The 25,847-nt window shown below is 42.5% G+C and overlaps 1 protein-coding gene across 2 annotated transcripts; it reads right to left on the bottom strand.

Moving 5' to 3' along the window:
- Positions 1–1,013: 1,013 nt before the first annotated feature.
- On the bottom strand, positions 1,014–25,787 carry PPP1R10 (protein phosphatase 1 regulatory subunit 10). 2 transcript variants are annotated; one of them, XM_063122263.1, is made up of 20 exons: positions 25,522–25,787; positions 24,734–25,107; positions 13,163–13,280; positions 12,571–12,657; positions 11,776–11,911; positions 11,488–11,539; positions 11,287–11,364; positions 10,814–10,984; positions 10,120–10,225; positions 8,825–8,934; positions 7,548–7,648; positions 7,285–7,432; positions 6,837–6,998; positions 5,976–6,222; positions 5,326–5,401; positions 4,674–4,865; positions 3,705–3,819; positions 3,249–3,356; positions 2,548–3,093; positions 1,014–2,144 (listed from the first exon to the last, which is right to left on the bottom strand). In XM_063122263.1, the coding sequence occupies exons 3-20, from the start codon at positions 13,267–13,269 to the stop codon at positions 2,035–2,037; spliced, it is 2,652 nt and encodes an 883-aa protein (XP_062978333.1). In that variant the 5' UTR covers positions 13,270–13,280; positions 24,734–25,107; positions 25,522–25,787; the 3' UTR covers positions 1,014–2,034. The 2 variants fall into 2 exon arrangements, with proteins under 2 accessions (XP_062978333.1, XP_062978334.1); XM_063122264.1 differs by lacking the exon at positions 4,674–4,865.
- Between the last annotated feature and the right edge of the window lie 60 nt (positions 25,788–25,847).

Genomic DNA, 25,847 nt, shown 5'->3' with positions numbered 1-25,847 from the left:
ATTTAGAGTAAATTAGTTCAATGGGAAAGATACAAGCAGAAAATTAACAGTAGCAAAACACAAAATTGGGTTTCCACGGAACTTAATTCTTATTGCAGCTCGGGGAGGGTACATTTTAATGCAATGGGATGTGGGTGCTGTGAAGTTGTACTAAGGGAAAGCACAAATCATTTTGGTTACAAAGGCTAAACTCTTACATATTAAGTTTACTTCATAGTTCTGTATACTTGCACCAATTTAACGTGTATACACTACATGTTGAGCCCAGATTTAGTAGCCTGTAACTGGGCTGGCAGAAGCAGACTTTCCCACCCTGTTGAAAATGCTACACAGCGGGTCAGCTGTGAGCTTTTTTTGGGGGGGGGGGTTCCCCTGAAATCATCAACACATTCCATGAGCAAGGCAGCACCTGGATCCAGCCCAATCTGTTCCTCTAAGATAGCACATATGGTTCCAAGGGCCAGACTGGCTTAACTTTAGCAGAGTACCAAATGTCTTCAGATTGTTCTGGTCTGGGGGTTTTACATCTAGGTAGGCATGCACAGATTAGGCTACGTAAGTTCTGAACAAGTCAATGACATTGCCGAGGGTCGAGAAATACTGCCACTCAAGTACTAGTATTTCTGCAGTTTTCTGTCGTAGGCATTGTTAAATAAGCATGTTTAGGGGGTACAATTACCAAATCATAGAGAGTATATGGCCGGTGGCTGGTTGGCCACTGTGGTCTGATCCAGCAGGGCTCTTCTTATGTTCTTATATCAAGCGTTTCTTTTAAGCAGGACACATCAGTTGGCTCTTTAACTTGCAACAGTTTTCCTCAACCTGCTGCCCTGTTGGACTCAAACTCCCATCATCTCCAGTCAACATTACGGGAGTTGCACTCCAACGTATATGGAGAATAGGTGGGAAAATGCTGACCTAGAGGGGGATGTTGCCATAGCCCTTTCATCAGCCCCCTTTGAGTGAATCCAGTGAAATTTAGTTTCAACAATGAACAGTCCAGACTACAAGGGTTAAATTAGATAATTCATTTTTTCCACCGTGTTTATTACTAATGTACAAAATATACAAAACTTAGAGAGGGAGACGTTTTCTTCCCCTCAGGTGAGGGGGTTGCTGCACCCACTTCAAGGAGAGGGGTAGACAAAAGATGTAGTGAGGAGTCCACATCTCGTGAGACAGTTTAAAAAACCCCCCACAACCAACAACAAAATCAGGAAAACAAAAATTACCCCCTAAATCTTTAGAGTCAAGGTCGAGTTTTCATAGAAAACAGTTTGTAGGTTTCCCCCAATGACAGGCTTAGCACCAAGGGAAATCACAGCTCTGCAGTCAGTGGGGACACTGCAAGGGGGTATTTTACAAAGGGGAGGATGGGGGCACCGTGGCTCAAGAGGGTCTTGTGCAAGTGGCAGCTGTTGGAATTCCCCCTTCTCCTAGTGGGCCTTTAGACAGCAGTGGATTCCTTGGCCTCACATCCCACACAGCAGAATGATCCACAAGCAGTTCCTCCACCCCCCAATCCCTGCCTTCCTGAAACGGCAAGCGTTCTCCTGTAGATGCCAGCTGTTCTTCCAAACCAAAGCAAATGTCTTCAGTGCGGGTCTGGATCCTGGGAATCTGTGGAATACAGCCCAGAGCCCAGGCAGGGCTGTGTGAGCAGCAGCGTCCCCTCTTCCGTTGCTGGTTTCACAGGGATGGTCACACAAATCAGTTTTAAAACCCTCCATAAGTCCTCTTGTGCTTTCAAGTCATTGGTGGCCTCATCGCCCTGCAGGCAGGAGGGAGAAGGTGCCTCCCAGTGGTTCCTTTTGTGGGGGGGGGGGGTGATGTGGCAGTTCAAGAGTAGCAGCAGATGCAGAAGGAGCGAGCAGTTGCCTCCCCTTGCCCCAAGCATTTAAAGGGCCTCACAGAAGCCATAAAAAGATGGATGCAGCATGAGTCTGAAGTTGGAGCTCAAGCCCCAGAGTCCACGACATGGGAATGTGTGCTGATACCACAGTTAGAAGAGAGGGGGGGACCAGGTCCCTATGACTAGGGCAAGGGTGGTCCGTTCACACCGGGGTGGTAGAAGGCACACTTGTTCTCGTACCTGCAGCTGCCTTTCATCGTGAAGTGACGACATACTGAACGCATTGACCTGTCTGAGAGGGGCACAAGGAAGAACAGGGTGGTCAGCCACAGCAGCAGGAGGACCCAGGAAACCCACATAAACCACTCCTCCCAGCATGCACAGTCCTCCCCAACAGTCACAGACTCCATAAAGAAACCAGAATGCAGAGCATCACCCCTGCTTAAGCCACATGAGATGCAAATATAAGTCGGCAAGCTGATGTTTCAAATGGAAACATGCCAGGCATTAAACGTCGGCGGAGGAGCCTATCCTTCGCTTAGCCCAGCATTACTAAATCCCAGCAAGACTGGCTGCCCTTCAAAAGGCCTCTTGGATTCTACAGCTGCTTGCCACCTCATGAAATCTGGGATGCAGAACCAACCCCCTGGTGAAACCCCACCCCAATCGGGAATTAATACTTCCACAATATTTACCTCCATCATGGCCCCAGCCGCGGTCCCCTGGGTGACCTCTGCCATGGTCTCCCGGATGTCCCCGGCTGTGGTCCCCTGGATATCCCCGGGGGTGGTCCCCCGGATAACCTCCTGGATGTCCCCTGCCGTGGTCGCCTGGATGTCCGCCTGGATGTCCCCTGCTGTGGTCCCCTGGGTGGCCCCCTCCTCCGTGACCTCCGTGGCCACCACCGCCGTGTCCCCCTCCATGGCCACCGCCCATGTTGTTGTTGGGAGGGCCACCCCTACCATTCGGGGGGCCACTGTTACGTCCGCCTCCTCGCCCACGGAACGAGGGCTCTCCGCCTCGGCCACCACGCCCACGATGGTAACGGCCAGGTCCAGGTCCTGGTCCTGGTCCTGGACTGCCACCTCTCATGCCGCCATGGGGCCCACCACGCATGCCACCATCAGGAGGGTCCCAGTATCCGTCATTACACTGGGGAGGGGGTGGGCCCATCATCCGAGGTCCACTGGGCACACCAGGGCCTGGGGGCATGTTAGGGCCACCCGGGCCTCCATGCGGTCCTAGAGAAAACAGAAGACCATGATGACCACGACCTTAGGCCAAGCCAAACACCCACCAAGGTCCCAAATGACCTTCTGCAGATTATCCCTACGGACACATTCTCTCCCCTGACCCACAATCCCAGCTGTTGTAGTAACAACCCATCTCTACTTACCAGGCATGGGTCCGGGACCTCCAGGAGGGAAGTGTTGCATATTCTTGGGCCCTGGTGGGAATCCATTGGGGACTGGCCCTGGTCCTGGTCCGAGCAGTGTATGTGGAACTGTCATAAAAGGAAAACAGCCGTTAAGGGAGTCCATAAAAGAGGAGTTTGGGGTCTAAGTAGTGCTAACCAGAGAGAGCAAATTACATAAAACCCACTAGGCTAAGCATAGCCCATTGGCTTGTGCAAGCCTTGGGCAATTTCCATTTATTTAGGACTGTTTTCACATCTGCACAATTTGAAAGATGCCCCCACCCTGCCTCATGACACTGACTTGTGTGGAAGTACTGCACCGTGTGTTTAAATACAGTTGATGGGATAGGTATTGTCTGCTACCTAACACAAGGGAGTTGCGGGTGGGGGCCTGGGCTATAGGTCCTTAGATGGGACCATCAACCCCTTTCTTACCTCCTGAAGGACCTGGTCCAGGCTGTCCCTGCAAGTTGCCCAGCAGGTGCTTGATCTTGTCTGAATAGTCTGGTTGCTTCATCAGCTCCTCCGTTTTATGATTGTTTGCGCCGCCCTGCATAAAATGGGAGAGAGCCATGGGATTAGAGAATGTATGCAGTTTTGGCCTGCCCCGTCCCCCTTTGCTACCCTAGTCCTGTATACAAAACCCTGCTTAGAATTGCTAGCCAGGTAGGCGGGCTGTTTAGTCTTGTCAAGAAACACCAGAGCAGAGGCAATCAAAGCCAGAAGGAATGCAAAATGTGAAACTAGTTCTCAGAGTTAATAAAGACAGGCTGCTTACCTGTATTGCAGCACAATTTATTTTGGACCAGTGAGAGCCCTCATCAGGGGCAATCTGCAAAGAGTGGGGAAACAGAGTCAGGCTACAACCCGGGAGAAAGTACTTCTGAGACTCAAAATCCCATGACATTTGTGTCTTAGAAGTCCTTCCGCACGGGTGCCAACCTGAGTTTGTGCTTCCCCACCCTTCGTAGACAGCCCCCGATAAAGGATCTCACTGGTCCAAAATGTGTTGGGCTGCAATTAATTCTCATTGTTGGAACCACTGAGAGTTGGTTTCTATTTTTGCATTCCTTCTGTTCAGTCTTGTGACTATCAAGGCACCAGGTCTTGACCTAGATCAGAAAATGGGTTTCAGGAAAGAATCCCACTTATCTGTTTCTCTTCCTGGTGCACTGTGGGAAATTCTCCTGTTCCTTATATTCTCTGAAGGTAGAAGAGGTGAATTCTGGCCCTACACCTATTTGACCAAGATGGGACCAATAGTCTAGCTTAGCTCCTGAGAGATTCAGGGTTCTTAACTATGGATGACAATGCAGAATCACGGGCCTGTTGTCTCTTTTTCCAGGTCAGCTACAGTTATCATTTCTGCTATTTAAAAGACTGCGCTGTGGCGTCTCTAGTTACCATGATGGAGGTGAGGATCTCTTGCACGTTGATGGAGGGGTTGGGGCCCTGTGGGTTCTTGCCTGCCCCCATGCTGCCCATGAGGTTGGCCAGGACCGGGGGCAGCTTGGAGCCCCCAGCTCCGTCCGGAGACTGCGAGGCGGTGGCCGGGTCGAGTCTTTCCTCGTAGGCGGCCTCATCCATGGTGCATTCCTGAGAGAGGTGACAGAGGAGACACAAGGAGTCAGGAGGGGCTGGCTGCTGGGGAGCTGGCTGCTCAAACCCAGGGGGAGACTGGCAACAAGGAGCTGGGGTAGGGCTGGCTGCTCTATCCCGGGGAAGATCAGCTGTGCTTCTGGGTCCAAAATGTTCCCCTTCTCCAGCTTGTTTCCACTACACAAAAGGGAAACCGAGACACAGAGAGGGGGGAAAGGCACAGAGCACAGGATTTCTGGTACCCCTTTCTAAAGGATGCTTTCTCAGAGCAGGGAACTTAGAGACTGGTTCATTGAGTGCCCTGTTCTAAAGGGAAAAAAGGGGGGAAAGCCTTGCCCTGTTTCACAATTGCCAAGACCAGCCCTGACTATTACTCCCACTCCTGCTGTGGCCCACTAAGTTCTCTCTTTCTGCTCAGAGGAGGGGATGGAACACAAGAGGGTTGGGACACACTTACTTCATCCAGAGGAATAAGCTTGGGTGGCACTGGCTCGTAAGACTCCGGGTCAGGTTCATGAGGGCTGTCAGGAACACTGGGAGGGAGAGAGAGAAAGATTGGTCTTGATTTAATATAGGAAGAGAGAGGAAACACAGACTAACTTATCAGTTTAATTTAAGATTATTAGACCTGGAACTAGAACAGTCAGGAAACTTAAAACCCCCAGCCAACTCTGGAAGAACAGGTTCTTTCTCACTGGGGCGGTGTGTGTGTGTGTGTGTGTGTGTGTGTGTGTGTGAAGCATGGTTAGAACTGGATGGGCCCTACGCACTGCAGGATGAAATGGACATATAAAGCAGTAGTTGTCCAAGTCCTCCCAAAATGGAAGCAGCCATACAACTTCCTTTCCATACATTCATCACTAGCTCTTCCAAATTCCTCAGGAGAAATGCTCTATTGCTAGCTGCCTGGACACACATCTGAATCCTTGCTCCATTTTAAACATCTCCTACTGAGTTGGTCCAATTGTCCATCTAGCCTCTATCAACACATTTCAAGCAGAGGTTTTTCTCAGCCTCTGGAGCCCATCCACCGGAGATGCCAAGGATCAAACCCAGAGACTTGTATGTGTAAAATGAACACTCAAGTTTTCTGGACAGTTCACTAACCTCTCTTTTGAGAGGAAGAGTTCCTGTAAAATGCTCTTCTCACGCTCAGCTTGGGTGAACTTTTCTTGGCTGTTACTTCCTGGATGAACCAGTGGAGCAAGTAAGTCAATGGGCTTTGGGTAGACCCAGGGGACCTTCTCCTCCATGGCATCATGACTGAGCCGACGGGCCGTCTCAAAAGCCTCACGATCCTTCTGCATCTCTCGCTTGGCAGCCTCACCAAAGTCCTTGATCTTGTTAACGTTGACTGTGGGGGAGGAACAGAAGATAACATGTCAGCTGAATACAAGATCTGGCGGACTGCTTGCACAACGCTGGGCCAGGGAAACTCATATGCATCTCTAATTTTTTTGGTCCTAACAATTCCCCCCATAGTGATGGTTTTAAAAAGAAAATCAATTGAAAATCATTGAAAATCATGATCCCTGCTAGCATAGATCAGAGCAACAGAAAGGCCTTTAGCAAGCAAAAGGTTAGCCTGAAAGATAGCCAATTCCTGAACATCAATGCTTTTATTTATTCATTTTTTAAAAAAAATCTAACGCTGCTGCTTGTGAAAAGAACCATGGGGAGGAAAACAAGAATGCCCAAAATTTCTTACGATGTATTCACTATCAAAAAGCCTGGACATAAACATCATTTGGTATCGTGCTCTAATTCACTGCTTCTTGGGAGTCCTTCTGTAGAATCGGTGATTGGCATACGCGTGTCATTGTATATACATTATCTTTATTCATCTCTTACTTGCACAAATGCAAACACTGTACTAAGAGCAGAAGTTAGACTCCGCTTTCTGGCCAGTGAGGGTCTTCCAACAGAAGCCCTGCACGATACAAGCTTCTCCCCAGAAAAGACACTCACCTCGCTCAGTCTCATCCAACTCAAAGTAGAAGTACTCCCGCAGCTTGCTTTCCTCAGGCCAGCTCACTGTCTTTTTCTTCTTGCCCTTCTTGGTCAGCTGTGCTGAGTCGACTGGGCTATCAGCTGGTTTGGAATCCAGCAACCCACCTGGCTCGGAGGAATCTGCACAAGGACACACACGTGCACACTCAACAAATCTGCCTTAAGAGAAATCACGTGCCTCAAATACCAGACTCAAAAGAGGCCGCCCCAACCCCAAACACATCAGGCTGCCATGTTATTTTTCGTGGCAGTTGTAGTCTGTGAATAACATAAATAGTTGGTCAGGATCTCTCTTTTAAGATAGCTTAAGACCCACTGGACAAGCTGAGCAAGGTGGGAAAGTATCAGGCAAACAGCTCCAACCCAACCTCCTGTTACAATGGATGTGCCCTCCTCCTATCCTTACTTGTCTCCATAAGCTCCGGAACCTCCACGGCCGGTACTGGGGTGCCAGGTCTATCCGTGTCCATTGTTTCTGAGGCAGGGGCAAGTTCCGGAGAAGATGGCTTGGCAGCACTGGTTTCTGGGGCTGGCTTCCCTTCAAAAGGACTTGGCTGCGGATTGAGAAACACACACCAAACCTCTATTAGGCAATTCTATATTGCCAAGATGGCCTACACCTCTTTTGGGGAGTTTCCTGGCTCAATAAACAATTAACTGCATTCTTACCTTAGCTGCAGTCGGAGACAGGACTTTCTTTTTCTTCTTGATCTTAATCCCTGGGACAGGGGCAGAATTTAGGGCATCCAAGAAGCCCAAGCCTTCCATAGCTAGAGAGTAAATTGGGAAGGGGGGGGTTGAAAGCAATTTTATAATCAAAGTCTCTTAACATTGCAATTTTGTGCACGTTTACACACCCAATAAGTGTGAACAAGATCGTAGCCTAAAACAATGTTTAAGGACTACCACAGCCTCACGCATGAGAAGGGTCAAAACACGGAAGTTCTAGTTACCACTACCTCTAAACCGTCTCTCCCCTTTTTGTTCCCCAAGAACTGTTTTTGATTTTTTTTACAAAAACTTGCAAAAATTGAACAACTTTGGATTGTGAAATATTTTCTTTTAAAATTTAAGGCAAACTATTTACATATTATTACTCAGCGTTTACTCCCCCCCCCCCAAAATGATTTCTAAAAACTATGTAATAAGAACACTTTTATAGAAAGACTACAGATGTAAAATGTCTGATAATAATGAAATCACGGGGGTAAATATTTGTTTAACCCTCTCTGTCGGATTTCAAGCAGTTATTTCTTTCATTGCTGATTAAAATTACTGAACTGAAGTACATTTTACTGATAGCCATTTAAACTCAGTTTCTCAACATTCGAATCAGTCACAGTTGTGCATTTTTGACAGTAAATGTGCTTCCATGAGAGTTTTGATTTTGTTCTATAGAGTCCTGTGTTTCTAATGCTGCAACAGTCATTTAATAGTTTTAATCTATACAGAAAGTTCTTACAAATTTACTGAGTTTACTTTTAAAACTTTTTAAATATAATAATTTTATGAGCAAACTAAGTTTTACATAAAATAACTCTAGGAACAGAAAGGATGCTTTATGTTCCTAAAGCGGCCCTCCCCAACCTGGCGCCCTCTGGATGTTTTGGACTACAGTGCCCAGCATTCCTGACCATTGGCCATATTGTCTGAGGCTGATGGAACCTGAAGTCCAAAATATCTGGAGGGCACCAGATTGGGGAAAGCTGTCTTAAAGGAACAATGTGTCTTTAGAGTGCTAAAAAATAAATGTTTATTTTTCCCCAAGTTTCTGTTTGTTCCCTGAAATCCCTTTTTTTCGTGGCCTCAAAATTTCCTGAAATTTTACATCCCTTCCTCTAATGAATGTTACAAGCTCATTACTTCTTTGCTCGTCTTTTATCTGCACAACCCCTCTAGAGAAGATAAACAAGCATATGAATGTAAATTGAAAGGGAAAAGCTTACGTTGTGGAGGGATGATCTTCACTTTAATCTCTTTGGTTGCATTAGGGGTTGTGTTGAGAGGCTTGTATTTCTTCTCGGCAGGTGGGTTCTCTCCAACAGGAGCAGATGTGCTGCGGAGAAAGGTGCGCAGTCAGACATAACAAGAGAGGGCACTAGACAGGTCACAGGAGTGGTGATCTCTGACAGTCTAAATGGATTCCCATTTCTGAGTGTACATTTATTTTATTTCACTCCTTGGTACAAACGTTAACTCAGAGGAGAAAGTCATCTTTTCAGTATATGCCGTATTTTGCACTGTCAAAAGCCCTAACTTCCTTGCTGCAGCATATTTAAAACCGCATAGTGTTTTCTGTGAGCAGACACAATGATGTTGTATCCTGCCTGGCTCTACACTACTGCTTTAAAGAGCTTTATAACAGGTTTGACAACTGTATATGGAGTGTGTCCTGGGCCCCAACAGTTGTCGGAACTCTTATAACGTGCTTTAAAGCAGTAGTGTAGATCCTGCCTGTCTCCAACTATTATTACAATGGCAGGCAATCAGAATGGATGAGAGGCCGGTTGACACCCCTGCCTAGCCTTCTGCAGGCCGAACAGACATTAGGTGGCGTGGCCCCACCCCCTGCCAAAAAAGGTGGGGCCATGCCACCTCATGTCTTTTGGCCAGGTGGGCACGGCACAAAGATGACCCTTCTGACACATCTTCCGAGAACTGGCTTCACTGCACTCAAGTCCTCTTCCATTGGAGGGGACTTGCATTGCACTTTCTCCTGGCTTTGGTTGTCTTTTTCCTTCCCTTGCACCCAAGGAAAGCAAAGGATGAACAAAGCCTCGAAATTCCTGCAGGTGCTTGACAAGTACACAGCCACCACTCCCCCAATCCCCTTGTTATCTCCAATCACAGGTTCAAGGTAAGGAGATTCTTTTCCCCACCTTCTCACAAAGTCCCAGTAGCTTCTAGATCAGAGGGATGAGGCTTGGGGAGGAGAGCGGTCAGGGTCCATGAAGAGAGCCTAAGTCTCCGCAGGCCAGAGGGGCAACCTCAGCTGGACAGATTTAGGTCTACAGACCGTTCCCCAAAACTATTACATCTCGTTTACCATGGATATGGCCAAGAGGCTTCCTGCCCCACCAACTCTACCCTGCTGAAAGAGTTGGGGCTAGAATGTGGGAAAGTTTGGCTTACAAGGAGTAGTTGAATTATCTCATTTCTGGGCTCGTATTCTACAGCTGATTACAAATAAAGGGAAAGAGACTTTCCTCCAAGGCCATCGTTAGGACACACAAAGACTTACTTCTGTCGCTTCAGTGGTATTGGCTTCAGGTTGTATTTGTCAGAGGTTACTGCAGCATTGATGTTTTTCTTTACAGGAATAAGTGATGGAGTCTCCATTTCCAAACCTGCAAATTAGCAACAACAGTGACTCATGGACCCATTTCTAACTGCAGCTCCAAGAATCCTAGAATGCTTTGCAATCATGGATCATTTGTCCCAGACCAACAATGGAGCTCTTCCTACTAGAGAAAAATGTAAAGGCCACATAACTTGTTACTGTCCTTCAAATGTATTAAACGTTGTCAGCATTCACACATAATAAGCCAGGATACTTGGCTTACTGTGGACAAATTTACTTCTGCTTTGTTGCTCTTGCACATGGGTAAACGAACCAGAAATGGTTTGATTAGCGTTACATCCAAACCTGGGATCCTGGTTTGTTGCTCCCAAAAAAGCCAGGATATATTGTGGCTTATAAATCCTGGCTTGTTTGAGAGCAACAAACCAAGATCCCAGGTTCAGAGTAATACTAAGCAAACTATTACCTGCTCACAGGAGCAGAAGGAACAAAGAGAACAGACAGGCTGCAGGCACCAGTATGCAGCTCATTCATAGTAAACCAGTATAAGCGAAGAACCCTGGCTTATCATTATGTGAAAATGCAGCCATTATTACACCAAGATGAAGTGTGTACACATACACACAGCACTTACCAGTGGAACGGAACTTTGCATGGCTAGGTGCTGTCGTGCGAAGAGATTTCGGCTTTTCTTTCTTCTTCTCAGGTGTCTCCTCAGGCTTAGCTTCTGATTTGGCTTCCTGAGGTTTCTCCTGAACAGGTGCTTTGCTTTTATTTTCCTCCTTTCGCTTTTTCTTCTCTCGCTCTGCAAAAAAAAATTAAGTTCAGGAGTCCAGAAGGGTTCGAGTGTTAACACTTCATAGCCCTTTTGGGATGGAGAGCATCACCACTTCCACAGATCAACATCTAATCACAGTTTCAGCCTAAAAGAGCTAAATGAGCCTAACAAACTTTTAAGCTCCTGGCAAGAATGTAAGCAGAATAACAGATAAATACGGAGCAGGTGATAGAGCAACATGCTCTCAGTCAAGGCCAGTAACAGCTAAATTTGGCTACTGCAAACCTGGTGCAGTCCAAATATCTGTGGAGCAGCACAAAGCCACTCACCTGTAGGCTGTGAGCTACTCTGAGAGCGGATGACACCCATCCAGTCACTGACTAGTATGGAAGCCAGTCTGCGGAGCTCTGTAAAGGAAAAAAAATGAAAGTATGCAGTGAGCTCATATGCAATAAATTCCAATATAAGGGTCTACCTGGCAGGAGTGTGTGCACCAGAATTCTATATTTATCCAAAGGACAGATTTTTACCTTCATCCTCACTTGTCTTGCTGAGCTGCTTCACCAGTTTGGCAGTATTGTTCTGAAAGAAATGAGAGAGATACCAGGCTATCACACAGAACACAATCACAGGCTGTAGCAACAAAGGCAGGCTCTCTTTGTACTAAACCTGAGAGCCCTGCTTTTGAAGAAAAGATGTGACCCTGGGGAAATGTCAAACCATACTGACCCATCCTATTTGCAGGAAAGTATTTCTCCCACCCTGACCTTAGAAAAGGCTAAGTCAAAAGACAACAGAACGCTTTTTCATTGACTAACTTGTTTCAGATGATCCACCGTAAGAGGTAAGTGCTGCAACGTCAGCAGAATCTGCTGAAGAAGGGGCACATTATTGGATGCTTTCGAGTTAGTCAGCCATGAGTTGAGGAGCTCGTAGCCACCAACCTTGATGAATCTGCAGAGGGGACAAACACACACAGACACAAGTGTTGAGAAGCTAAATTCAGTAATTTAATTGGGGTGGGGGAGCGATTGTCCATTATTTCTAGATAACGTTGCAATGGGTGTTTACATTAATTCTGAGAGGAAGATAGGTTCGCAATATAAAAGACAACATCTGGTATTCTATTTATTTATTTATTTTAAAAAACAAGATTTTGGCCCTCACAGATTAAGAGGAATACTTGAAAATTCACAGGAAATGTCTTAAAAGACTCAAGAATTAGATGGAATGTTGTTCTTTTGTTGCAAGCTGCCTTGAGTTCACTTTGGTGTAGAAAGGCAAGATAGGAATTAATTACGTAACTAAATATCCGTTCCAGATTTCCAATAGTTAGGAGTAGGGACCTTCAGTGTTTGGGGGCCTTTGTGCCTCCCATCCACACTGGAACTCCAAAATCCCATCTTCTTCCTTCCACTACATAATTAACACAATACCCATGATCTGAAAGTCTGACTGGAAGCAGAGCAAATTGAGCACTAAGTCCCCCCAAAATCCCAATAAAGCCAAAGGGACAAGACTTTCCAGCCCTCTCCTTTAGCCCAAAGTACTTCCTCTGCCTTTAGAACTAGCAGACCCAAACCCATTCCACAGAAACATTCAGTAGCTCTTACTTTGCAAGTATATCTTGCACTCGGGTCTGCAACAAGATGTTCAGGTATGTGCAACGACTGACCATCTTCTGTGCATCTTTCATTAAGCTATAATAGAGATAGGGGGGAAATGAGATTTTCAATTTTATGCAAATAGGCTACAATTGCCCAGAGGACAAGACCACTAACCATACAGTAACCAGTAAATATTTGTAAGGAATATTTTGTGGGGTGGGGGGGAACAAAGAGATTGTATTTGTTGAAGCAATTCAATTTGTTAGATTCTTCCTGACCCAGTAATTAGACCTGTGATTCAAAACTGATATGCAAGGCCTCAAACTGCGAAGAGTGTACATTTGGGAAACAACTTAATGTGATAATCCTGATGGTCCATTAAATTATTCCCAACCTGATCAACTAAAAACCATGTGGTAGGTTCCTACATCACATGCAGTGAGTGGAGGAAAGTTCAGTAGTCTACAAATCACCAGCACTGTGAACCAAAAAATAAAACTTACTCTGAAGAAATGACTAAAAGCAGTCCAAGGTTTTAATATTCCAATATGCAAGTGACAAGAAGCAATTAAGTAGCATTCTTATGCTAAAAACCTACTTGAAAATTTTAGTGATGCCTTCATGAGTTTTGACTTCACCATCTTTGCCAAGAAAACAGTCCAATCCTTTCAAGAGTTCCTTTGGGTCTATCGGTCTCGAACCCATGGTGGGAAATTCTGTTAAAATACAGGGGAGGGGTAGTTACCATAGTTACCAAAATCTCCCAAAAAAATCAATTAACAGTGTAACAAAATCTCCAGGAGCAGCATGCTGCCATAATAAGTGCAAAGTATCATCATATTTCCTGAAATTAGTAAATTCTCAGATGTCAATATACTTTAAATAGAAAGGATTAAGGTATATATCAAAACGTTTATCCAAGAGCAGTCTTGAATAGCTTTTGGTAGCCAATGCTCTGGAAAATAGAACTGACAGATGAAAGTGAGGGAAGAGAGAATGATTAATTCCTGGCCTTTGTAATGATAAAATGATCACTACATTCACCATGACATTATAGCTAGAGACAATTTCAGAAACCGTCAGACCAATCCCAGCAATTCTTTTTTGCTGTTACAACTGACATGTTATGTAGTCCAAGTCTTGTATATGATCATCAAAAACAAATGTGTCTTTACCTAATGTTTAAACTGGGATAAAGCTTCTTGTGTTTTATTTGCAGGCCTATCATTCATATGTAGCCTCAATGTAAGTGGATGATCCGGTCAACTTGGGTGGACTTTACAGCCCAATTCTACGCGAGTAGGGTCAGTATGGCAGTTATCCTTTCATCATGTTAGACAGGCTTTTTAAGAATACTATAAAGCTTGTGACCCTGGTCCTTAAGTATTATTAATTTGGCATGATGTAGCCAAACTGCATTAACGTCCACCGAAAGTATATGAAGCCAAAATATTAAAACCAGAATCAAGTTTTATTAATGTCATAGTATTTCAACATCCACACTTAAAACTTTTTTTAAATGCAAGAATACAGCACATAGCAGAGTACTGCATACTTGGATAGATCTACGATGTATGCGTAAGGCTTTGAATGAGCATTTTAAGCTGTTTTCATTGATGTATTTTTTCCACTGGACCGTAACAAAGGCATGCTGGACCTAGCAGCTCAGGCTGTCCATCACGATTCCTTTTTTGTTCTGGTGTTCTTGTAGCTCCCTCTACTCTTGGTACCTTCCAGTAAAATACATGCTTACTTGATGGTCTGACAATATGCACCAGCCAAGTGCCAAAAGCAACACCATGGTATTCAAGGCCACTTTTAGAAGTCCCACGTTTGCAGCAAACATCTCATGGTGGTTAGTGAGACATTAAGACACTTGATTGCAAATCACACACACCTTTTAATTACGTAAAAGGGCCCACGTTTACGTGTTCAGAAAACTACTTTTATCTTTTGTGCAAATTGCAGGAGTTGAAGTTATGTAGCTCAAAACCCCAAATCTAGTTTTGTTTTGGATTGCCAGCACTTGAGTGGGACTTTTTGCTGGATGTGCATACAAGCTTAAAAAAAATCCATCTAAAGATGGCCCAGCATTTGTGAATACTATTAGTTTATTTAAGCACTGTTCTTCCCTAGTGTGTAATGTGTTATCATACTATTAGGCTGTTGCAGAGGCAGGCTAGTGTCAAATCCTAAGAGAGAAAACCCATTCAGAAGTAAGGTAATTGGGCTAAATTGTAGTGAGGAAGTGTTTAAATATACGTCTGCTCCAGTACACGCTTATCACATAGTCATGTCTTGACAGCTGGTTGGAACTGTCTAGAGCACCAGCTGTGCCCACTGCAATTAAGTCAGAGCAGATGATGTTTTCCTTAGTTATTTCCTGGTACAGCATACCCAGGATCTTACAGGTATGAAAGCATGCCACTCTTAATGGCCTTCTTCACACCACTTCACTAGGCTCTGAATGAAGTCCATATATTCCATGGCTTGAATAAAGTGCATTTATACATGCACAAATCTTAATGCAAAAAACAAAACAAAAAACCCACCCGTGGTCTGTCAATTTCATGGTAGACTGTACTTGGCTTTCTTTGTAACTTCCTTAGTAGTTTCACCAGGAAAGGTGTGCTAGCTGTTGAGAGATTGTTCTACGAGATACCCTGTAGCTACTTTCAAATGAGCACCTTCCACTTATCCCAAATTTATAGGCCTAAATTATGTAAATGTCAATGGTTACCTCTTCATAAAGCAACACACTATGCAGATAGCTTAAGCAGGCATCTCTAGGAACAGGAGTCTTTGCAAGTATGATGTAAAAGCTCTTTCTTGTTAAACATACCATTTGCTAAGGAACTTCTGCTTGTAACCTAGAAGCCCAATAAAGGTGGCTACATGGATGACTAATGTACCATTTTTGTGTTGCCTAGCAGGGAATAGTACTAGATCAGTGACAATGAATACTGCTGCAACACACCCTCTGGCCAACTGTATGTTGCATCAGATCTTTAAAAGTAAGTCATTCTAAATAATGATCACTGCAGAAGCCAACTACTGGTGGTCAATTGAATTGCCTTCCATGGAAGAGGTATTATCTTACACCAAGTGTGAGTCTTCAGTTCCTTTGATAGAGCAGCTTAGACCTAAAGTACAAAACCCATTCTTCTTAGTGTGGGTTGATTAGGTTTTACAGCAAAGGTTTTCCCCTAAAGCAGCAGGGCCTAGATCCAGGTGTGGTCCTACGTTCTTCTAACTTCTTGAATGTGGTTGTTTTAAAAAGTACTGAATCCATTGCTGGAAGGGATCAATTGGCTATTACGCAATCATATGAATGGAAACAACATCCAAGAACAGTTGGCAGCTGAGTGGGGAATTGAAATGGGTGTTACCAGCTTGTGGTTGCTTGTAGAGATCTTTGTGTGGCTTCAATCCAGCTGTGAAGCATTTGTATTTTCGGTCCATGTTTGTGAATTCACCCTGTGGTGGAAAGGCCAAATGACCAAGTGGGCTTTGGAGACTGAAATCCCCTTTCACCCCACAATATGGCCTTCCACATGCAAGGCAGCAATAAACTGGTGAGGAAGACTTGCACTCATGTTGCTTGGCTCAGCCTGCTTTGGTGAAGGAAGGACTTCAGTCTCCAGAGCGGTCAATCTGGTACTTTCCAGCACTACATTCCCAGGAGAGAGTCAAAAAATACAAATGTTACTTATGTACAATTTGAACCATCTCAGGTTTCCCCACCACCACAGAGATATCGTGGTTTTACAAGCAGTACCTTGGTACCCTGAAGACACCCACATCTATGACGTGGGGAGTGGGGTATGTCTGATTTGCACAGCCCTTTAACTGAAACAAGTCCAGGTTAGCAGACCCCTGTGCCACATTCTAGTCTAACTCGACCCCTTGTGTGGTCCATGTTGCTGTATCTAAAAGCAATTTGATGTTCTGTAGTTAAACTATGCATCATTTCACATCAGTGCTTGAATATCTCTCCTCTATCACTATTTGATCTGCTACGGTGATTAGCTATAGTTGCATCCAAGCAACCAACATTAGAAATGGATGACCGTCTTTAAATATCAATGTGCCCTATAGATTCTGCTGAATCTATTCTAATTAATAGCCCATTCTAAAGTTTTCAGCATCCATGGTTATTTTATTTTGACTATCAAGTTTCTCATATATAATTCACACTAGAATTTTAGAACTGCACAAACTTAAGGCATATTAGTGTGCTCTGTTCTACCATTTGCCAAGTTGGACATGAGTAGACCTAAACTCAAAAAGCTGTATAAATATTTTCAAGTCCCTTAGAAATCTTGAGTTTAATCAAGATAAAACTCTGTTTTTAAGAGAACAAAGAGTCCTGTAGCCCCTCAGAAGATAAACAAATATATTGGGAGCATTAACTAAGAGAAACACCTGGTGAAGTAAGGCTCTAGGCACATGTACATTTATGTCACAATGTTGTTCAGCTTTGAAGTTGCCACAGGACCCTTTGTTGGTTTTTGCTACAACAGGCTACAATTTATTTTTATTTGAAGATCATTAATCTGAATTCCCTCTCCTCTTTTAAAGACAATTTCGAAGTACGGGGTTGTAAGACAACACCAACTGTTTAAGAATTATTTTGTTCTATTTTCACTTCCAAACAATAAGCCCCGGTATATTTAGTTTTAAGTTCTTTACAACTTCACTTTCCTGCATATGCACAAAGCTGCAGTGTTTGGATTGCAAGTACCATACAATTTTTCCACATATGGCAGATTTTCTTAACCTGGTACCTCTAGATGTGTCGGAATACAACTTCTATCATACCTAGCCAACATGCCTATGCTGGCTGGGGATGATGGACAAAAGGGCACCAGGCTGGGGAAGGCTGCCATAGTTTGTCCCACAATGCACTGACTGATCAAGAAGTCTCTGAAAAACAGAATCTTAGTGTAAGTACTTATGATTTAAAGGATAAATTGAAAAGTTTTCACAGCCTTTTTTCATCTTCATTTCCTGTACTAGAGTCTTGTAAGAATTATAGGCAATTTACCAAGGAAGAGTTCAAGGAACCTTCTTAAAGGAGACGATCTCTATACCAATACTAAGGATTTAGGTTCCCCACAGATTAAAAGGAAATAACATCTAAACAGGCTTTATTTCAAACTACAGAATTCAGTTTTAATGCAATACTGTAGAAGTTAAGAACTTACTTTTAAGTTTGCATTGCTTAGAACTGCATTTTTTAATTAAGGACCACAAATATGCTAATCCTAGGATTACATGTATTTGCTTTTAAATTGAAGGAGTCTAAACAGGCAACAACATAGCAGTAAACAATTTTAAACTGCCTACAAAATGTTTAAATTATGTCCCACAATGAGACAGATTCTAAATAATAAAGCTATGAAAATGGCATTTGTTTAATTTCAAGTCATGAAGCTAGCCAAATCATTCAACATATAATCTGCAACATACAACTCTCAGGCGGAGTTCGGATGACACGCTAATCAACGGTTGTTTCCCATTCTGTCCCCACCCACCCAATTGATTAAAGTGTCGTCTGAACTCAGCCTCAGTGTGATAGCAACTACTTTTCTTTTTCAGCTCTGATTATACTCTCCATAGAATTGAATTTGTTCAAAGCATAGTTAGTAAGTTTGAGCAAACTCAATGTGGTTTCTTAGTCATCCCATCTGCAAGCACATCAAGATGAATTTCTGGTCCATTCTAAGTACACTTTAAAAAAACACTACTGAGGCTGCAGTCCCTTACAGAAACTATGCATGTTCACTTGGGAATAAGTCTCACTGAATTCAGCAGGACCTGCTCCCATGTAAAAATGTATAAGAACAGGATGCGCAAAGCCATTATTAAACAGTATGAAAATTCAAGAGCTATCCTGCCATGTAAAATTAATGTAAACATGCCAGGAAAATAATATGCAATGCTATATCCAAGTTCACATGGAGAAATCTTTCTCCACCAGACAAAGTAGAGTTAAGACAGCATTTAACTGTCAGTAACATGGTAGGGAACTGGCCTTCCTGGAGAGCCAAGAAGTAATCAACATAAAGAAGCTAACTAATCGACCATGCCATGTTTCTCACATCTGAAATACTTCGATAATTTTCCTGGATTTGCCTGAACCTTAAATTATGCTTAATTGCAAGGCATATATGCTTAATTGCATGGAATACAGGAACCGGTTTCAGGACCTCACCCATTTCTGCAGTTGATCTTTATAACTTGCAACTCTAGCAATCACAGTATTTTAAAACAGCAATCCCACTCTTTAGAAGAGGTGAGAACTGCTATTTGGTAATGCATCACGAAAGTTGCAATCTCCCATACAGCTTCTTTACTTTAGCAAGAGGCATAGATGGGAAGAATTCTACAAGTGTGTCTAAATTTTAAAAGTTTACGTGAGAGTCCAATCCTAGCCATCCAGGAAAGATAGCTGTGCTACATAATTTTAGTACAATATAGGGACCTAATTTATTATTACAACCTCGCACAGTATCTAAACGCAGTGGGAAACACAGCTGCAATTTAAACACTATTACCAAACTAGACAATCAATTTCCAGATCGTTAACACAACACCGCCAAAACTTTTAGAATAAGGGATCTTTTCGTGGCCATTGCAGAATTAAACTCAGTATTTGAAAAAAGCTCTGTAAACTGAATGCATAAGGGATGGCAGACTTCACGTTTGTGGCATCTAGAGGCCTGAGACCCAACAACCAGACTGAGGTGCAAAGTAGTGGATCAAGTGGATGAACATAGGTGAAGAATTAAAGGCCAGGGTGCCTCTGAGCATATGATCAGCCCTGTGGTATTTGTGATTTCTATCAGAAGATCTACCAATACATCCTTATCTACCTTCTGCCCACCCCTGGGGTACATCATCTCCTACAGTGTAGTGTCTCTTTTAAAAAGCAGACTGAACATAGTTATTACTCTTACTGCATCTAACATAGGGGCCCCTTATTTAGTAGACACAACTCTGAACAAATTCTAAATACATCTGCAATCAGTCATGCCAATCCTATTTCAAAGGCTCATTTTCTTTGGAGGTTCTTTTTGGCCTTGGTTTCAAAAAAATTTGGAGGGAAGAATCAGAAGCTGTGTGTTGCAACAGAAAAGCTGCCAGGCTTAGCATTCCTTCACAGTTAATACAACTTTTTACATAGAAATGCTTCCAGAGATGGAGTTTAGAGGTTTGGGTGCCTTATCATACATGAACTTTAATAAAATTAAACATATAAGCCATTTTCATACTATATCAAAAGGTCAACCTATTAAAATACAGGGGCAAATACTTAAAACAATGTTAATTGCCAACACAACTGTAATTGAAAATGCCAATTTGAAGTAACTTTAAGTTCAACAAAACCCAATTCACAATACAAACACTGTAGCTTTTTGTACATTGTCTAAGACAAAAACCATTTTAATTTGGATACCTGAATGTTTCATCCCCATTATATATTGCATAAAGCTAAAATAATCAAACTTCTACTCCAGTTCTAAAGCAAAAGTAAATTTGGGGAAGAAGTTTCAATGCAAGGAACCTCAAAGAGCTACCTTGTGTTAACTGCTGCCGAAGAGGTTGTCATTGTTGCTAGAGAGATGCAAGCCACTCACCTACAGCTGCTTGCTCCTACTATATTGTTTTGCTTATACAAAGAATCCTGTATGCCTTTTTAGGAATGCCAGTTTGGATTTGCTAAAGCCTAAGTACATGTAGCCTATACCATAGAACCTCAAGGCCTGGGTGAGGAATTAGAGGACAAACAGGAAGGTAAAACAAGGGAAAGATACAAATAGTGATACTGAAACCACCACAAGCTTAGCATGTCTACTCAGCTATTTAGCATTAGCTTCTCCAAGTGCTTCAATTAAGCTGAAAATGAATTCTCCAGGACTGGACTCCATGGGGAGTCATTTGGTACTTACAGTTTAGAGAATGGAATCAGGATTTTAATCCAATGAAGACAGACAACTTCATATCCTACAATTCTATTAATATATGTTAGCAAGGTGTTTTAAAATGTGATCCCAAGGGAATTACTGTGGAGTGGCAGTTGCCATCGCAAAGCTTTCAGACTATCACCTCCCTCCTGAATATGTCAATTTTACTACCTATTAAGAGAATTTATTCAGTTCATTATTTTAGTGTGCTGAAGGCTTCCCAAGCATTTCTTCCACTCTTAGCAACTATGGAGAAACTGAACTGTAGTAGATAAGCAACTCCACTTGAGGTCACCATTCCAGGAAGATAGGGTCCCAAAAACCAGCTCTCACTTTTTAACGATTAAAGCAACTGAAATAGTAGTAAAAACTCCTAAGTATCTTTTGGCTGGATTCTCATACTCGTTTCTAAGCTATGGGAGACAATGGACTCCAGATGAACATTTTTATGCTAGCCTCTGAACTGGCAATACAGTTTGTTTTGTTTTTAGACAGTGCCAAGATGCTGGAGCAGGCAATTTTTTGGCTGCAACCTTCAATAGATATACTTGGATATAAATCCTTCATAATTAAAGGGTTAATTTTCAAGTATATCTTTAGAATCAGGCTTTCAGTGAAGGTTGCAATCCTGCAACACCTTTCAGATGAATTTCTGGCAGTCTGCTGCCTAAATACCCCAAATTCCTCTCCTAAACAAAACTGGACAAGTTACCTAAGCTACTCTTAAAAAGGTGACTCACTCAAGTTTCCAGTTTGGATCAAGCAGTTACACCTTACATGGAAATTGGCCCGTGAAATTCCCAATTAAGTATGTTCAGGAACGAAGAATCTATTTTCAGTATAAACCGAGGACCACTTATTTTCTTCCCTTACATAATACACAATAAGCAGGGGAACAGATTGCAGGCTGAACCATTCATCTATCAAATTTAGGGCAAGGTTCTAGCTCAATCCCTCACTTCTTTTGGCAGCTGTTAAAAGATGAAGGGGAAAAATGCCACTTTCTGCTGTCTTGTGGAAAAGACAGTATAAAGAGAAGGGCTGGCTTTCTAGCTGTATGTTTTTATACTTATGCACATAGACAAGAAAGCCATAGCTGGCTTGCCCCAAGTCTTATGACATTTCATTGCCTCACCAAATTACTAGCTGACATAATAATGGAAGTTTAACATCAACACTTGCTACTGTGGCAGCACAAATCTAGAAAACTAAACTGAACAGCAGTTTTTTGTCAGGCTTCCAGAATACTTCCAGAATCTTAAAGCAAACCAAGATTCTAAAAACATTGTTTTTCATTAAAATGGATGGAATGCTTAAAACAATGGGTTTAAGCAAAGCCATATACCAGCTATGTCTTTCACTAGTTTTGGATAATTTACTAGCTAGGCCACTGTGCTGCCACGAACAACTGGTACTGTCTCAAAACTGAACTGAACTTCAAAAACAGAATTTTAATTATTCATTCAGTTCACACGAAGTTTCTAGTATTTGTTTTACCTCTTAGCCCACAATGTACTGGACTAATAAAAAGTCTGTGTGTTTATTGAAGCTATATGAAGCTGTATTTACTTCAGTCTAAAATGCTTTTTAGATTGTGCCTGGCCTCGCTGCATTAATGCTGCCAGTTATCCTACAGCTAGACAGCCTGTTCTAATCCAAAATCATTTCACCTCTAATGAGTATATCAACATTTTGAAATATAAAGGCATATTTGACAAGTGCACGATTGTACAGCATTGATACCCACATTTGAGATGAAATGGTCTTTTTGTCAAGTTTATCTTTTGGTAAGTGTATACTATCTTAGCAGCTTCTCTCGGTCTAGTCCCCAGCCCCCAAATTAAGTTAACCTGCCAGGGACTTTTTTCTGACTAGAGCACGCAGAGTTGTTCTTCAGCATGAAATGACAGGTGCACCAATTAGTGCTACAGCCCTAACAGTGTCACTGATTCACTAAAGGGAGGGAGAGCATTATGAAATGCTACCACCGGATATGTAGATGGAGGCATTAAGTTGGTTTGTGAAACATTCCTTCCCCCCTCCAACGGTACAAGAACCAGCACTTAATGGGAAAGTCACAAGAGCAGCATTTCTTAAATGCTATTTGATGTTCATGCAGACTCATTTAAGAAACCAGATTCCTATTTTAAGGAATTAACCAACTTGGAAAAAAGCTTAACTAGTGTCCTCAGCAGATTGGCAAACATTTAACACCCTTAACCGCCTGCATGCATCAGAAGGTGTTACTTCATGGCGTTGACAATGGAAGAGAACAGCAGCAAAAAATAATAAAACAAAGTGGTCCGGAACAGAAATGAAGGTTGTGAAATGTAATTAATACCAGAAAGATTTTGCTTACCAGGTGGAATTGTGGTTGTTTCCCTCCCTTTGATGAGGTAATACAAGTGCTGGATTCCCTTTTTTCCTAATGATCACTTCTTTCCTAGTACATTGTACAGGAACTGTGGAATGTGGTAAATTAATACAAGACTTGCCCCCTCCCTCATGCCCTTTTGTGTGCATGTGGCCAGAGAAAAAACAGACTCCCCCTCCCCAAACCTTTTTAAAGTTCTAACAAGTGTCATTGACACTTGCTAAACATTTGGGGTCCAGTGGTAGCATTTCATCGCTTAACTATCAGTCTTGATTAAACTAGGAAACATGCTTCCCTGTCCCGTCCCACCTCGACACCTAGAAGATGGGGGAAAAGGGGAGAAAGGGGGAAGAGAAGGAAAAGAAGACACAAAACAGTTTGCCTGCCTAATACTAATACAGGTATTTAACAAATTTGACTCAACACAAGTACAATAGACATGGAGATCACTGAAATCCAAAGCTCTCATGTGATGTTGAAACCTAAAAAAAAACCTTGGTGGATTTATGAACATACTTTGCACTTATATTAAGCAGGACCTATAGGTGGTGAAAGTGGAATTCCGTTAGATCATTTTGAAAAGGTGACGAGGGGGAAGGGTAACCGAGTTCTCCCCTCCCCCATCTCTTTCCCTTCATTCCATGATGCATGCTCTGGGCACCAAACACAAGCTATTCAGGGGGAGGAGTTTGTTACAAGCTGCTGACATCAGCTCCCTGCCCAGAAAGCCTTGTGGTTCTTGTACAGAAAGGAGAGGCAGCGACGCCATTTTAGAAGCACAGGCGATTAGATAAAAAAAAGCAAGAGGCTTTAGAATCTATTTAAGAGGAAACTATAGCATTAAAACCTCCATTATATACACATTTGTATCATTTTATGTCAGTTCTATAAACTAGAACCTATTTATCATACATTAAAGGGTTAGGGAAAGAAGAGGCATTTCTTGGCCAGTACCGGAGACTCAAAGAACCTCTCATTATTCACCACTATATAGGGTTAATACCTCTTCTCCCCCCCTCCCAACTTCCTCCTCCACACATGGGGGAGGTAGGAGACTGAATAAAAATGGAAACATCCTGTAAAGGAAAGAGACAATGCTGCTCGTCAAGGACAAAAGATAAAATAACACCGCCATATTGCAGCGAGGGGGAGAATATAGAAGGATGAACATTTTAAAAGCAATTAGACCTCATTTGAGTTGAATAGATCTCTATTTTCTATTAATGAGGGTTTTAAAAAATTGGACTTGTTTAAAACGATTTTCTCAAGCCATTTCGCAATCTTTATTTCTAGATTGCCTGTTAAATTTTTTCCAGTATTACATACCTATATATACATTATAAAACCTTCAATTTTTTTAAAAAAACACAACCCTTTTTAACATTGACAAATTTAGAAATATAGACGAGGCTATGACAGATCCTGTATTTTAAAATGATTCATTGCTGGCTACTACCCAGTTACTGCTATTTTGGTCCCTTATACGCTTACCCTGCAATCTTTATGTACAGATTGCTTATTTAGCTCAATTTCCACGTCTCCCACACAAAGAAGTAGTACTTTATGGCTCAGTCACCACCATCTGTTATGTGGGAGCTCATTAACCCTTGACAGTCCTGGAGACGATGGATTTTCTAAAAGACCATCATACTCCTTATAAATATGCATTTTTGGTGGCAAAATGCCTGCGTCTTAAGGGTTAACACCTCAAACAAAACCCCACTTCCCCTCCATTTTTTGTCTTTTCTTCGTGCCATTAGCTCACTTCGACACGGACGATTTTTTTTTTTTTTTTTGGTCAGTTGGTTGAAAATACGACACTTACTATCCAATTAATTTTCTCGTCGACAGCGCCTCAAGGTTTATCTTTTTTGGATTAAGCTGTGTTTTTAAAGAAAAAAATGAATTTGATTTTGCTCATTTTTAAAAAAAACTAGCAACTTTTTGATAGTCAATAAGTAACAAAAAGCTGCTTGATAAAAAAAAGATCGGGGAAAGTTGTTGCTAAATATTAATTTTGGTTTTTTATGTTTTTAGTGGCAGTTGTTCTCCTTCAGGTCACAAAGAATTTTAACAGCTTCCCAATACAGACGATCAGAAATGTAGCTGGCTTTTTTGTGTGTCGTCTCAGAGGTTCAACTGTGGGGGGATTTTTCTTTGTTTCGCGAAGTTCAACGGTGTCTCAAGACCACAGCAAACCTATAAGGAGGGGAAAATTACAAAGTTAAGTTTTTTTAAAAAAAAAATAAACCCATAAATTCAAACTTTCATGCAACAAGGTCTTTGCAAATTTCAACAGAAACCAAAACGTTCTCATCAGAAAGGGAGGAAGAATCGCAGGGGATTAAAAAAAAAAACCAATGACGAAAAATATTAGTTTAGAATTTCGTTTCCCACTTGTGAGTGACTCGGACTTTTTAAAAGGGAGAATTGACCTAAGACTCTTTTGAAGAGTCAATTTAGCTTCATTATGACAAAAAAAATTACTACTTATAAAGGTCAATTACAACGTATTCTGGAAAGGGGGAAAAGAAAAATAATACTAACATAACGCCCTTTTGTCCCCTCCCAATCCGTTCCCCACAATAACGTTCCCAGACACACCGTACTTACCTTTAAACAGACCCCAGAATGGCCGATGTGGACGCGCGCGGAGTCTTTTATATGAGGCCACTCCCTCTTCCCAACGTCCTCTCCCGTCGTCCCGCGACGCAGACAAAGAACAAAGCCAAACGTACGAGCCCCGCACGATGTCGTCACCTTGGTCGACTAAATTCGTCTCAAAATTTAAATCAACGCATATTATCTGAATTGTATTTTGAATTCCAATCGATCAGTTCCAACAAAAATAAAATTTAGCGCCTCTAAAGCTTGTGACGCAGTTAGTAATTCACGAATACGCATGCGCCATTGTGCACGCGCGCGGCCTCCGCCCTTGT

The sequence above is a fragment of the Elgaria multicarinata genome, chromosome 3 (assembly GCF_023053635.1).
Source record: "Elgaria multicarinata webbii isolate HBS135686 ecotype San Diego chromosome 3, rElgMul1.1.pri, whole genome shotgun sequence".
NCBI classification, from domain to species: Eukaryota; Metazoa; Chordata; class Lepidosauria; order Squamata; family Anguidae; genus Elgaria; species Elgaria multicarinata.
This window is presented reverse-complemented; position numbering and strand designations above follow the sequence as displayed.